General features: G+C 42.4%; 1 protein-coding gene across 5 annotated transcripts in view; it reads right to left on the bottom strand.

The window, feature by feature from the left end:
* The window catches only part of asmtl (acetylserotonin O-methyltransferase-like), an 81,757-nt gene that overhangs the window by 21,606 nt on the left and 46,362 nt on the right, over positions 1 to 13,789 (bottom strand). For all 5 annotated transcript variants that reach the window (XM_063054582.1, XM_063054586.1, XM_063054583.1 and 2 more), the window contains exons 8-9: positions 8,214 to 8,631; positions 5,077 to 5,248 (exon numbers count right to left, since the gene is read on the bottom strand). In XM_063054582.1, coding sequence (XP_062910652.1) covers positions 5,077 to 5,248; positions 8,214 to 8,631 — 590 coding nt within the window. The remainder of the gene's footprint in view (positions 1 to 5,076; positions 5,249 to 8,213; positions 8,632 to 13,789) is intronic.

Raw genomic sequence — 13,789 nt, forward strand, 5'->3', positions numbered from 1 at the left:
ATGCTGAGGATGTTCTTCGAGTCTGTGGTGGCCAGTGCTATCATGTTTGCTGTTGTGTGCTGGGGCAGCAAGCTGAGGGTAGCAGACACCAACAGGATCAACAAACTCATTCGTAAGGCCAGTGATGTTGTGGGGATGGAACTGGACTCTCTGACAGTGGTGTCTGAAAAGAGGATGCTGGCTAAGTTGCATGCCATCTTGGTCAATGTCTCCCATCCACTACATAATGTACTGGGTGGGCACAGCAGTACATTCAGCCAGAGACTCATTCCTCCGAGATGCAACACAGAGCGTCATAGGAAGTCATTCCTGCCTGTGGCCATCAAACTTTACAACTCCTCCCCTGGAGGGTCAGACATCCTGAGCCAATAGGCTGGTCCTGGACTTATTTCCTGGCATAATTTACATATTACTATTTAACTATTTATGGTGCAACTGTAACGAAAACCAATTTCCCCCGGGATCAATAAAGTATGACTATGACTATCAGAAAAGTGTCTTCAGAATAATTGTGAGTAAGGATCTTTGACTAGAAATAGTAACTCTGGACTTTATAAGTTCTCCCTACAACTGTACATGCTCAAATCCTTCACACGTTCCAAAATATATGATGGCTGGCACTTATTTAGCCACTGTAATGCACTGTAACACATACAAAATGGTGAAAAAGCTCATCAGGTCAGACAGCATCTGTGGCGAGGAATAAAAAGCTGACATTTCGGGCCAAGACCCTTCATTGGGACTGTAATCTACTCCAGGTGTGGGTGAGAGAATAATAGGGAGTGGGTAAGCACAAGGTGGAGAATAGGTCCCAAAGAAATAAATGGGGTGGATGAGATTGCTTTCAAGATAGGCACAGACTCAAAGAGCTGAACGGCCTCTCTCTCAACCAAAAAGAAATCAGAAAATATGGGAACTGAGAGAAAAAAATGGGGCTGTGTTCACTTCAGCAGAAATACAAAGTATGTACAGTGTAATGGGAACTCCTGAGAGCAAACAGTGATTTTATCTCCTGCTGGTGGATAGGTCAATACGTTTATAATCATTTAGGCAATCCTAAGGTCACTGCATATTTGGACTGCTGCTGATATTAGGTCACAAATATCAGCCGTGGTCCAATTATGAGGCATGGAAATGTGAAAATTAATCAAAAGCATTATCAAACTTAAGCATTAAATGCCTTTAAATATTGTGGTTACTGTGAAGACACAAATGATAATTTCTTTAATTTTTATATTAATGAGTATCAATCTGAAGACACTAGAATTAAATTTATAAAAACAATACAATTTCTCCCCTGTACTTCCTCAACAGTTAACTTCACTTTCTCAATATCTAAAAGCAATTTAGGCAACTTTAAGTTGTTTATATTAATTTTCTCAACACAGTGCTGCAACTAATAAGAACTGCTGACTCACTGTATCAGTGAATTAGTTTCGACGCAGACCTCTGATGCTACCTGTGTGGAATTTTCAACTTCTTTTTGTTGATTTGCCTAAATGGTCTGGTCCAAGGATTTGGTAACCACAAGACTGTCCAGAAGTCATAAAGAGGTACAGTATAGAAACACACCCTTTGGCCCAGCAACTCCACACTGACCATCAATCACCCACTTTAACCGTCCAACATCATTTCCACTCCCCACATTTTCTTCAACTTGCCCCAACTTCTACTAGTTACCTGCACACTAGGGGCAAAGTCCTCTAGATTTGGGGGTTCAGCTCAGGGCTAACAATCCTGAACGGTCAAACAAAATTGTACAAAAACAGGAATAAAGAATCTTTCTATATCTGTGTGACGGTATTCCTGAGTCTCCACGTGGGACTTGGATGACCGACAGTAGTGAAAACAGAGAGAAAGCTACTGTAGTGATGAAAGAAGCCCTGAACACTGCCAAGATCAAGACCAAAATTGCTTTTGATGGACAAGGACAGGCAGAGAGGGAGGACCTGTTACGCTAACTGCAGTGCAACGGGTAGTAAGGCTAAGGGGCAATTAATCTACTAACCCATATAGTGGTGCTATAAAGTTTGTAAACCCTGTAGAATTTTCTCTATTTCTGCATAAATATTACCTAAAATGTGATCAGATCTTCATGTAAGTACTAAAACTAGATAGAGAACCAAATTAAATAAATAACATAAAAACATTATGCTTGTTCATTTACTTAATGAGAAAAATGATCCAATATTACATGTATTTGTTAGAAAAAGTATGTGAACCTTTGCTTTCAATAACTGGTGTGTACAGCAATAACCTCAACCAAATGTTTCCAGTAACTGTTGATCAGTCCTGCACATCACCTTGGAGGAATTGGTGAACGCAGCAGGCCAGGGAGCATCTCTAGGAAGAGGTACAGTCAACGTTTCAGGCCGAGACCCTTCCTGACGAAGGGTCTGGGCCTGAAACCTCGACTGTACCTCTTCCTAGAGATGCTGCCTGGCCTGCTGCGTTCACCAGCAACTTTGATGTGTGTTGCTTGAATTTCCAGCATCTGCAGAATTCCTGTTGTTTACCTTGGAGGAATTATTGTCATTCCTCCTTATAAACTGCTTCAGCTCTGGGATGTTGGTAGGCTTCCTTGCATGAACTGCTTGCCTCAGGTCCTTCCACATCATTTCTATAGGACTAAGGTCAGGAATTTGACTCGGCCATTCCAAAACACAAATTTTCTTCTTTTTAAACCATTCTGTATTAATTTATTCTTGTCTTTCAGATCATTGTCTTGTAGCATTATCCAACTTCTATTAAGCTTCAGGTGACGGACTGCTACCATGACATTCTCCTGTAAAATGTCAATACAATTTGGAATTTGTTGTTCCCTCAACGATTGCAGGCTGTCCAGTCACTGAGACAGCAAAGCAGCCCGAAACCATGATGCTCCTTCCACCATGCTTCACAGTTGGCATGAAGTGTTGGTGTGGTATGCAGTGATCTTTTTCCTCCAAACATTGCAATGTATATTTCTGCTAAAAAGTTCAACTTTTGTCTCATCTGTCCACATAACATTGTCCCAGACGCATTGTAGAACATCCAGGTGGTCTTTTACAAACTTGAGACGTGCAGCAATATTTTTTTTTGGTGAACAGTGGTTCCCTCCATGGAGTCCTTCCATGAACATCATTCTTGTTCTGTGTTTTTCTTATCGTGGACACATATATTTGGGTTCTTTTTCAACTCCTTCAGCATTATTGCACTTTGTGCTCTTAGAGTGTTCTTTGCAGGATGTCTACTCCAAGGGAGAGTAGCAACAGTATTGAGTTTCTTCCATTGCTAGACAATTTCTCTTACTGTGGACTGATGAACACTGAGGTCTTTAGAAGCCTTTTCTAGCTTCATGCATCTCTATAATTCTTCTTCTCAGGTCCTCTGAAAGTTGTTTTGATTGAGTGATAGTGCACACAAACAAATCTTTCTTGAGAAAAACAGGTTATTAACCTGACTGGTGCGTCTTTTTTTAATAAGGTAGGGCACCTCTACAACCCACACCTCCAATCTCATCTCATTGATTGGAACACCTGATTCCAAATAGTTTTCATAAAATGCACTGCCCCAGAGGTTCACATACTTTTTGCAACAAACACATGTAATATTTGATCATTTTTCTCAATGAATAAATGAAACATTATAATGTTTTTGTGTTGTTTATTTAATTGGGTTCCCTTTATCTAGTTTTAGGACTTACGTGAAGATCTGATCACATTTTAGGTCATATTTATGCAGAACTAGAGAAAATTCCACAGGGTTCACAAACTTTCTAGCACTACTGTACATCTTTGGGAAGGAAGAGTAAACAAGAACACCTGGAGAGAATGGGCAGGGCCACAGGGAGAACATGAAAAATATACATAAATCTGTATCATTACTACAATGAATGATTCCTTTGAGATAATTGGTTGAATTCTGCTGCTCCTCTGACTTTCAACTCCATCAACTGATCCTCATTGAGAAAATTGGGTACACATGAGAACGTGTGCAAAAGACATTAGAATGCAGTTCATTTCACAATTGTAATTGCTCCTTTCATGAATTTTTGCCAAGTTTTGAAAAAAAAATTGAGGTGGAACAGTAGAAGTTTCCACATAAAATGCATGTAATTACTTGCAGGACCAACGAACATCAATAAAGCTTTCTCCGGCAAGTAAAATTTTGCTAGCTTTCCTCTCCCCAGTTTTCTCTGCTTTTGGTCCTATAGAGTCACAGAATCATAGAAAATTACAGCACAGGAACAGGCCCTTTGGCCCATCTAGTCTATGCCAAACCTGTAGCCCTCCTTACCCTTACCATCCATGTACCGATCCAAATTTCTCTTAAAAATTGAAATTGAGCTCGCATGCACGACTTGCGCTGCCAGCTCGTTCCACACAATCACAAACCTCTGCATAAAGAAATTCCCCTCATGTTCCCCTAAACTTTTCACCTTTCACCCTTAATCCATGACCTCTAGTTGTAGTCCCACCCAACCACAATGGAAAATGCTCGCTTGCATTTATCCCTCAACCTTGTATATCTCTATCAAATCTTCCCTCAGACTTCTACGTTCCAAGGGATAAAGTCCTAACCTATTCAATCTACCCTTGTAACCCAGGTACTCCAGTTCACGCAACATCCTTGTAAATTTTCTCTTGATCCTTTCAACCTTATTTACTTTCCTGTAGGTAGGTGACCAAAAATTAGGAGTACTGTTAATTTTAATTTCTTTTTCATATGCTCAAGTACATGTATGCACAGGAGCAATTAAAACAGCAGCAACAGTACAGGCACATAACATTAGAGGTGCATCATGTAGGAGAAATACATAACTATATATAAATTATACAAGAATTGTATGAGAAAGACCGTAATTTGAACCAAAAAAGCAAGATTCATTGTCTTGTAAAGTGCTCATTGTGTTTACAATATTATACTATGAAAGCACTCTAAGGAAGTGTGTTCTGCAAAGGACTTCATACATCTCCATTTTGTTTCAAAGATACAAACATCCACACGAGACAGGTGGATTAAAAATCAAAGACAAATGAAGACAAACTTTACACAGAACCCAATCAACAGAAGCATGGTTATTTGAAAACTTACATTGTGATGTTCCTGGTGTTTTATCTAGTAAACCAAGTGATACACAGGCATCTAAGAGACGCTCTGTCGCATCCACTGTTGTCTTTAATCTCTGAGCAATGTCTGAAGTTTCTAAGCTTCCCTGTAAGCTCAATATATCAAATACCTTCAGTTTGGTAGCTGTGAATAAGACCTGCAGGATAAAACCACAGCAGTCACCATCAGGTAAAAGTTAGTACTGTAAAAAATCAGAAGAATATGTGAGAAACCTAAATACAACTACATATGATAAAAAAAAGGTACAGTATAAACACAGAGATTCTGAAGATGCTGGAAATCCAGAGTAACACACACAAAATGCTGGAGGGCTGTTTATTCCTCTCCATAGATGCTTCCTGACCTACTAATTCCCTCCATCATTTTGTGTGTATTACTCTGAAAACAACATTGCATCACATGAGAAGGCTGTATTTACAACGGTCCCATTTAAAATGCATCACAAGGTTAACAGATGGAATTTTGACCGTACAAACTTCAATAGTTAATGAAAGTCTGAAAATTAATTTCAATGCCAACATAAACAATTGTGGCCCAATGCTATTTAAACAAGGGGTGAAATATTTACCCTGTATTTCTTTTTTTTGGGACTACTTATTTATTTGTAATTTACAGCAATTACACATTTATGCTCTGTGCATTTCTACTAAATAAGAAATTTCACATTATGGAAGTTAGTGATATTAAACCTGATGCTGAACATAAAAAGCAACAACAGACCTAATGCGCTAAACTGTTGAATGAACATTTTGCTTATTTGCTTTTGACAATAGATTTCTTCTTGATGCTGAACGTGAATTTTGTCACTGCAACAATTGCTGAAAGCCTCCCCAGAAACCATGAATTTGACAATGCCCCATGAGCGAACAAAACTCTCGTCATGGTGGGCAGGGGCAAGTTTGTGAGAGCAGGGTCTATGTTGGACATGAACATCAGTTTCTTCAACTTTGGGTAATTTCTTCCAGCCCACTCTCACTTTTTCATTCCCCATTCTGGTTTCCTTCTTACCCCTTCTCGTCTCCTCACCACCCTCTATTGCCTCTGCTCCTTCCCTTTCTCCCAAAGTCCACTCTCCTCTCCTATCAGATTCCATCTTCTTCAGCCCTTTACCTCTTCCACCGATCACCTCCTAGCTTCTCACTTCATCCCTGCCTCCACCTCCCTACTTTATCTCTCACTTGGCTTCACCAATCACCTTCCAGCCTGTACTCCTTCCCCTCCCCCTCAATATTCTTATTCTGGCCTCTTTCCCCTTCATTTCCAGTCCTGATAAGGATCTTGGCCTGAAAGGTCAACTGTTTATTCCTCTCCATCGAAGCTGCCTGCTGCACTCCTCCAGTATTTTGCATGTGCTGCTCTAGGTTGTAGTGGTGTTCACATGTAGTGTGTGCACAGTCACACTCTGTAGTTTTATTTTAATTGTACATAGAAGAGAAACCATTGGTCAAAAGCAAAGGGTTAGCTGACTAACCCTAAAATTACCTTGGACTATATGACTATATGTTTTTTCTCTGCCTTAACCTGTATAAAGATATTTTGTTTATTTTGTTGTATAGTTTAACCAATGTTAATTTAAGCAACACACACAAAATGCTGGTGGAACGCAGCAGGCCAGGCAGCATCTATAGGAAGAAGTACAGTCAACGTTTTGGGTTGAGACCCTTCGTCAGGACTAACGGAAAAAAAGAGATAGTAAGAGATTTGAAAGTGGGAGGGGGATGGGAGACCCAAAATGATGGGAGAAGACAGGAGGGGGAGGGATGAAGCCAAGAGCTGGGAAGTTGATTGGCAAAAGGGATACAAGGCTGGTGAAGGGGGAGTATCATAGGACGGAAGGCCTTGGAAGAAAGAAAGGGGAGGGGAGCACCAGAGGAAGATGGAGAACAGGCAAGCAGTTACTGTGGGAGGGAAAGAGAGAAAAAGAACTTTTTTTTATGGGGTAAGAAGGGAAGGAGGGGCATTAACGGAAGTCAGAGAAATCAATGTTCATGCCATCAGGTTGGACACTACCCAGACGGAATATAAGGTGTTGTTCCTCCAACCTGAGTGTGGCTTGCTTGAATTTCCAGCATCTGCAGATTTTCTCGTGTTTGCAAATGTTAATTTAAGTATATATTTGCTTTCATTTATCAAATTTGTACTGTATTTTGTGGCTGCTGAAGATAGCTAATTTTCATGGCATTTATATCCTGGGTATGTACTTTCTTAAACAATGAATCAATTTGACCTTATCATCATTGTGTGCTGTGTTGTATGACATGGTTTATTCACCATGATTGTTCTTGGCAAATTTTTCTGCAGAAGTGGTTTGCTATTGCCTTCTTCTAGGCAGTGTCTTTACAAGGCAGGTGACCGCAGCCATTATCAATACTCTTCAGAGATTGTACATTTGGCATCAGCAGTCACATAACCAGGACTTGTGATGTGCAGCAGCTGCTTATACGACCATCCACCAGCTGCTCGTATGGGTTCACATAATGTGACTGGCAGGGTGGAGTGGAGGCGCTAAGCAGGTGCTACACTTTGCCCAAGGGTGACCTGAAAGTTAGCGGAGGGAAGGAGTGCCTTACACCTCCCTTGGTAGAGACGTATCTCCACCCCACCACTGATCTTACAGAAGTCTATAAAATAATGAGGGGCATAGGTAGTGTGAATGGACTGTATTTTTCCCGGGGTTAGGGAATCAAGAACTAGAGGGCATACTTTTAGGGTGAGAGGGGAGAGATGTAATGGGAGCCTGAGGGACAAATTTGTTCAGCCAGAGGGTGGTCAGTATATGGAGTGAGCTGCCAGAGGAAAAGGTTGATTCAGGTACAATAACAAAATTTAATAGATACATGGACAACAAAGGTAAAGGGATATGGGCCAGATCAGGCAAATGTGATGAGCATAGATGGCAATCTTGGTTGGCATAGACCAGATGGATCGTTTCTGTGCTGTATGACTCAATGAAATTATCAAGAACTTGAACTTAAAAATCAAAAGCTCTAATTGAACTCAGAAACATTTTCTGCACATGAATAATGCATTAAACAATGAGGTCAAGTCAAATTACTTCAATGCCGTCAAAATAAAATCCATTCACAGTTTAATTTCTGCACCTTTGATGCTTTGAAACCATCCACTAGGTCTGCAACTTTATGGAGGCACTCGTTCATCTCAATGTGGGTAGATATCCTTGGGAAACCATGGTGCACTTCCACCAACTCTTGTGCCTTTGCAGTAACGTTTGGTAGAGCTGAAGCCGAACCTTTTAGTGTCTCGTCCATCGGTGCAGTTTCGTCAGATTTCAGACTCATTTCTGCAGCTACGTTCTTCTTGTGGTTGACAGATTCACTCTCCAGATCACTAGGCTTGGTGTTACTTGCAATACACTGGCTTTCTAGTGAACTATAGATTTCATCCAGCTTCTTGCAGAAGTGATTTAGGGGAAATCCCACCACGTTCAAAAAGTCCCCATGAACGTATTCCACTAACATTCCGCCAAGTGCTTGAATTCCATAGCCACCTGCCTTGTCCCTTAAAACAGAAGTAAAACAGTGGTAATATAATTGACTGCGTAGAATTAATCAGAAGCAATGCGGCTGAATCAATTGAATACAGGGGAAAATAGGTAAAACAGGACAGGAAGATTGAACATGAGATGAAATGGTACATTAAATGATATTTGACTCCCTTTCAAACTGATCAAATTGCCATCTCAAAATCACTACTGTACTGTTAATCTGGAAAGTAGATAGACCTATAATTTACAATGGAATAAATATAAAATGACAGATCTAACCACAAGTCTAAACAAGTGAAACTAGGTTTCAATGTCTGATAGGAGGAGGATTTTTGCTGCCCAAACATACCACCCCACTGTTTACAGAACAAAAGTATATATTTTTTAATTGTAGGAAACATTTGGAGAGAACAAATTTTGCTTAATGATATGGTTTAGAAAAACAAATTTATAATCAACCAAATTTAAAATGAGATATCTAACTGTAGGCTAAGCAAGTGAAACTAAGTTTCAAGCTCTGAAAGAGCCTCTTTTTAAGACAAAACAAAATGAATATACTTAAAAAGGAATTCTATAAATGCAGGGAGCAAATTTCCAAAAAGACATAGTTTTTATATAAATAAAAACAGAAATTAGAACAAACTGTGATATAAAGAGTCATCAATCTGAAGCATTAGCTCTACTCTTTCCATAAATGTAGCCAGATCCACTAAGATCATCCACCATTTTAGTCATAGTAGCCATAGCCATACTTTATTGATCCTGGGGGAAATTGGTTTTCGTTACAGTTGCGCCATAAATAATAAAGAGTAATAGAACCATAAATAGTTAAATAGTAATATGTAAATTATGCCAGTAAATTATGAAATAAGTCCAGGACCAGCCTATTGGCTCAGGGTGTCTGACCCTCCAAGGGAGGAGTTGTAAAGTTTGATGGCCACAGGCAGGAATGACTTCCTATGACGCTCTGTGCTGCATCTCGGTGGAATGACTCTTTGGCTGAATGTACTCCTGTGCCCACCCAGTACATTATGTAGTGGATGGGAGACATTGACCAGGATGGCATGCAACTTAGACAGCATCCTCTTTTCAGACACCACCGTGAGAGAGTCCAGTTCCATCCCCACAACATCACTGGCCTTACGGATGAGTTTGTTGATTCTGTTGGTGTCTGCTACCCTCAGCCTGCTGCCCCAGCACACAACAGCAAACATGATAGCACTGGCCACCACAGACTCATAGAACATCCTCAGCATCGTCCGGCAGATGTTAAAGGACCTCAGTTCCCTCAGCAAATAGAGACGGCTCTGACCCTTCTTGTAGACAGCCTCAGTGTTCTTTAACCAGTCCAGTTTATTGTCAGTTCGTATCCCCAGGTATTTGTAATCCTCCACCATGTCCACACTGACCCCCTGGACGGAAACAGGAGTCACCGGTACCTTAGCTCTCCTCAGGTCTACCACCAGCTCCTTAGTCTTTTTCACATTAAGCTGCAGATAATTCTGCTCACACCATGTGACAAAGTTTCCTACCGTAGTCCTGTACTCAGCCTCATCTCCCTTGCTGATGCATCCAAATATGGCAGAGTCATCCGAAAACTTCTGAAGATGACAAGACTCTGTGCAGTAGTTGAAGTCTGAGGTATAAATGGTGAAGAGAAAGGGAGACAAGACAGTCTCCTGTGGAGCCCCAGTGCTGCTGATCACTCTGTCGGACACAGAGTGTTGCAAGCACATGTACTGTGGTCTGCCAATCAGGTAATCAAGAATCCATGATACCAGGGAAGCATCCACCTGCATCGCTGTCAGCTTCTCCCCCAGCAGAGCAGGGTGGATGGTGTTGAACGCACTGGAGAAGTCAAAAAACATGACCCTCATAGTGCTCGCTGGCTTGTCCAGGTGGGCATAGACACGGTTCAACAGGTAGACGATGGCATCCTCAACTCCTAGTCGGGGCTGGTAGGCAAACTGGAGGGGATCTAAGTGTGACCTAACCATAGGCCGGAGCAGCTCCAGAACAAGTCTCTCCAGGGTCTTCATGATGTGGGAGGTCAATGCCACCGGTCTGTAGTCATTGAGGCCACTGGGGCGTGGCGTCTTCGGCACAGGGACGAGGCAGGATGTCTTCCACAGTACAGGAACCCTCCGGAGCCTCAGGCTCAGATTGAATACATGGCGAAGTACTCTATATAGCTGAGGGGCACAGGCTTTGAGCACCCTGGTACTGACATCATCCTGTCCTGCAGCCTTGCTTGGTTTGAGACGTTTCAGCTGTCTTCACACCTGTTCAGCTGTGATGCCCACCGTGGTGGTTTCATGTGGGGGAGGGGTATAGTCATGAGAGCTGGGTGGGGGACTATGAGGAGGGGTAGGAGGGGAGAGTGGAATATGTGTTGGTTGGGGGCCGACAACAGATGGCTCATGTGTGGGATGGGCAGGGGCCACAATGTTAAATCTGTTAAAGAACAGGTTAAGTTCATTGGCCCTGTCCACACTGCCTTCAGCTCCTCTGTTGCTAGTTTGCCAGAACCCAGTGATGGTCTTCATCCCCCTCCAGACCTCTCTCATGTTGTTCTGCTGGAGCTTCCACTCAAGTTTCCTCCTGTACCTGTCTTTAGCCTCCCTGATCCGGGCTTTCAGGTCCCTATGAGGCCCTCAGCTCCTCCTTATTTCCATCTCTAAACGCCCTCTTTTTAACGTTCAGGATGTCCTTAATGTCCTTTGTTACCCATGGCTTGTTATTTGAATAACAAAGGACAGTTCTTGTTGGAACATTGCAGCCCACACAGAAGTTGATCAGTGATGCACTCTGTGAGCTCATCAATATCCTTTCCATGTGGCTCACAGAGTGCCTGCCAGTCTGTCACCTCAAAACAACCCTGGAGCGTCTCATAACCTCCTCCAACCATTTCCTCACTGTCCTCGAGGTTGCAGGTTTACTCTTCACCAGAGGCACGTAGCAGAGTTTTAGGTGCACCAGCTTGTGATCTGACCTTCCCAGTGGGGGGAGGGGAGAGGAGCTGTATGCATCCTTAACGTTAGCGTACATCAAATACAGAGTCCTCTCCCCTCTGGTTGTACAGCTCACGTACTGCGTGAACTTGGGCAGTGTTCTAGCCATGGTAACCTGGCTGAAGTCACCCGAGATGGTAATGAGGGCACTTGGGTGCTGGGTTTGTAATCTGGCTATGGCGGTGTAGATAATGTTACACACTGACGTCGGGTTGGCAGAGGGAGGGATGTACACAACAACCACAATTGCATGCGAGATTTCCCTTGGCAAATAATATGGCCGGAGTCCAACAGCAAAAAGTTCAATATCCGGGCTACAGACACGTTCCTTGATCGTAATATGCCCAGGATTACACCATCTGTTGTTTACCAGAACAGCAAGCCCCACTCCTTTACGCTTACCGCTCTCGGTGCAATTCCGGTCAGCTCAAACGGTCTGGAAGCCCTCTATGGAAACACTTTGATCGGGTATGTCCTTGTGTAGCCACGTCTCAGTAGAGCACATGACACTGCTCTCCTGAAATGTTCTCTGACTCCTGACAAGCGCAGTCAGTTCGCCCATTTTATTCCCCAGTGATCTCACATTTCCCATGATGAGAGAGGGGAGACACGGCTTATAACTTCTCTTCTCCATAAGCCTCTGTTGTCTCGACCTGGTCCTCTTCCCTCGCCTTTTTGATCCCTCTCTGCATCCTCTGTGTGTTTTCCTCCAGATTTCAGCCGGTCTGTCCGCTGCTCTGTTCGCTAAACCGGCGGGCATGAGTGTAATCAATTGGTCCCTGGAATAAACAATACAGCCATCCTGCTGCCACGCTAACGAGAACTGTCCGAATGTAACTAATTCCAGTGCTAAAAAAGCAAGTTAAACTCTCTCCACCAGCATGTTACTGAGGGTGCAACTTGAATGTGTTACCGGGAGAAAAAAAAATACAACAAATAACTAAGTTAAAAAGTTTAAAAGTAAGAAACTACAGAGCAACTGTAACCGGCTGCATGCACGACCGGCGCATGCGCACAGAGATTTTCAGTGATTAGTAGAATTTCAGTCATTTTACACCAACAGAATGAACATTATTCAGTCCTGTAAGCACTGTTAGAGACCCACACGTAAATTTGGAGATTCAAGTGACTGAAGATGCTGGAAACAAAATGATGGATGAACTCATCTGGTCAGGTAGCATCTGTGAAGGGAAATGGACAATTCTGGCTGAGATAAATCAGGACTTGAAAGGGGCTCAACCCAAAATATTGACTGTGAATTTCCCTCCACAGACGCTGCCTTACCTAATGAGTTCTTCCAGCATTTTGTTTATCACTCAGCAGGTAAATATTCCCAATTAGTAACTAACTGTGAATAGTGTGGAAGGTTGTCATAGGTTGCAACGGGACATTGACAGCATGCACAGCTGAGAAGTAGCAGATGGAGTTCAATCTGGACAAGTGTGAAGTGATTCACTTTGGAAGGTCGAATTCAAAGTCAGAATACAGGGTAAATACAATTGGAGTTCCGAGTTCAATTCTGACGTCTGTTAGAAGTTGTATGTCCTTCCTGTGAGCATCCGGGTTTCCTCCAGATGCTCTGGTTTCTTCCCACATTCTACAGACATACTTGTTAATAGGTTAAGTGGTCATTGCAAATTGCCCTGTGATTAGGCTAGGGTTAAGTAGGTGGATTGCTGGGTGACATGGCTCTTTGGGCTGAAAAGGCCTGTTCCGTGTTGCATCTCTATGTAAATAAACAAAATGCCATGCCTTGTGGAGGACAGAGGGACCTTGGGCTCCACATACATAGATCACTAAAATTTGCTTCGCTAATTAATAGGGTTGTAAAGAAGGCATATGATGTATTAGCCATTAGACAGAGATTCAGTTCAAGAGCCACAAGGCAATATTGCAGCTCTATAAAACCCTGGTTAGACTGCATTGGAATATTATGCTCGGTTCTGGTCACCGTATTATAAGTAGGATGTAGAAGAGAGATGCAGAGGGTGCAGAGGAGATTTACCAGGATGCTGTCTGGATTAGAGAGCATGTTTTAGGAGGTTGGGTTCAGTGAGCTAGAGCTTATCTCTTTAGAGCAAAAGAAGATGAGAGGCAACTTGATAGAGGTGTACAAGGTGCTAATAGGCAGAGGTTAAGTGGATAGCCAGACTTTTAGTGG

This window comes from Mobula hypostoma, chromosome 7 (assembly GCF_963921235.1).
Source record: "Mobula hypostoma chromosome 7, sMobHyp1.1, whole genome shotgun sequence".
Taxonomy (NCBI): domain Eukaryota; kingdom Metazoa; phylum Chordata; class Chondrichthyes; order Myliobatiformes; family Myliobatidae; genus Mobula; species Mobula hypostoma.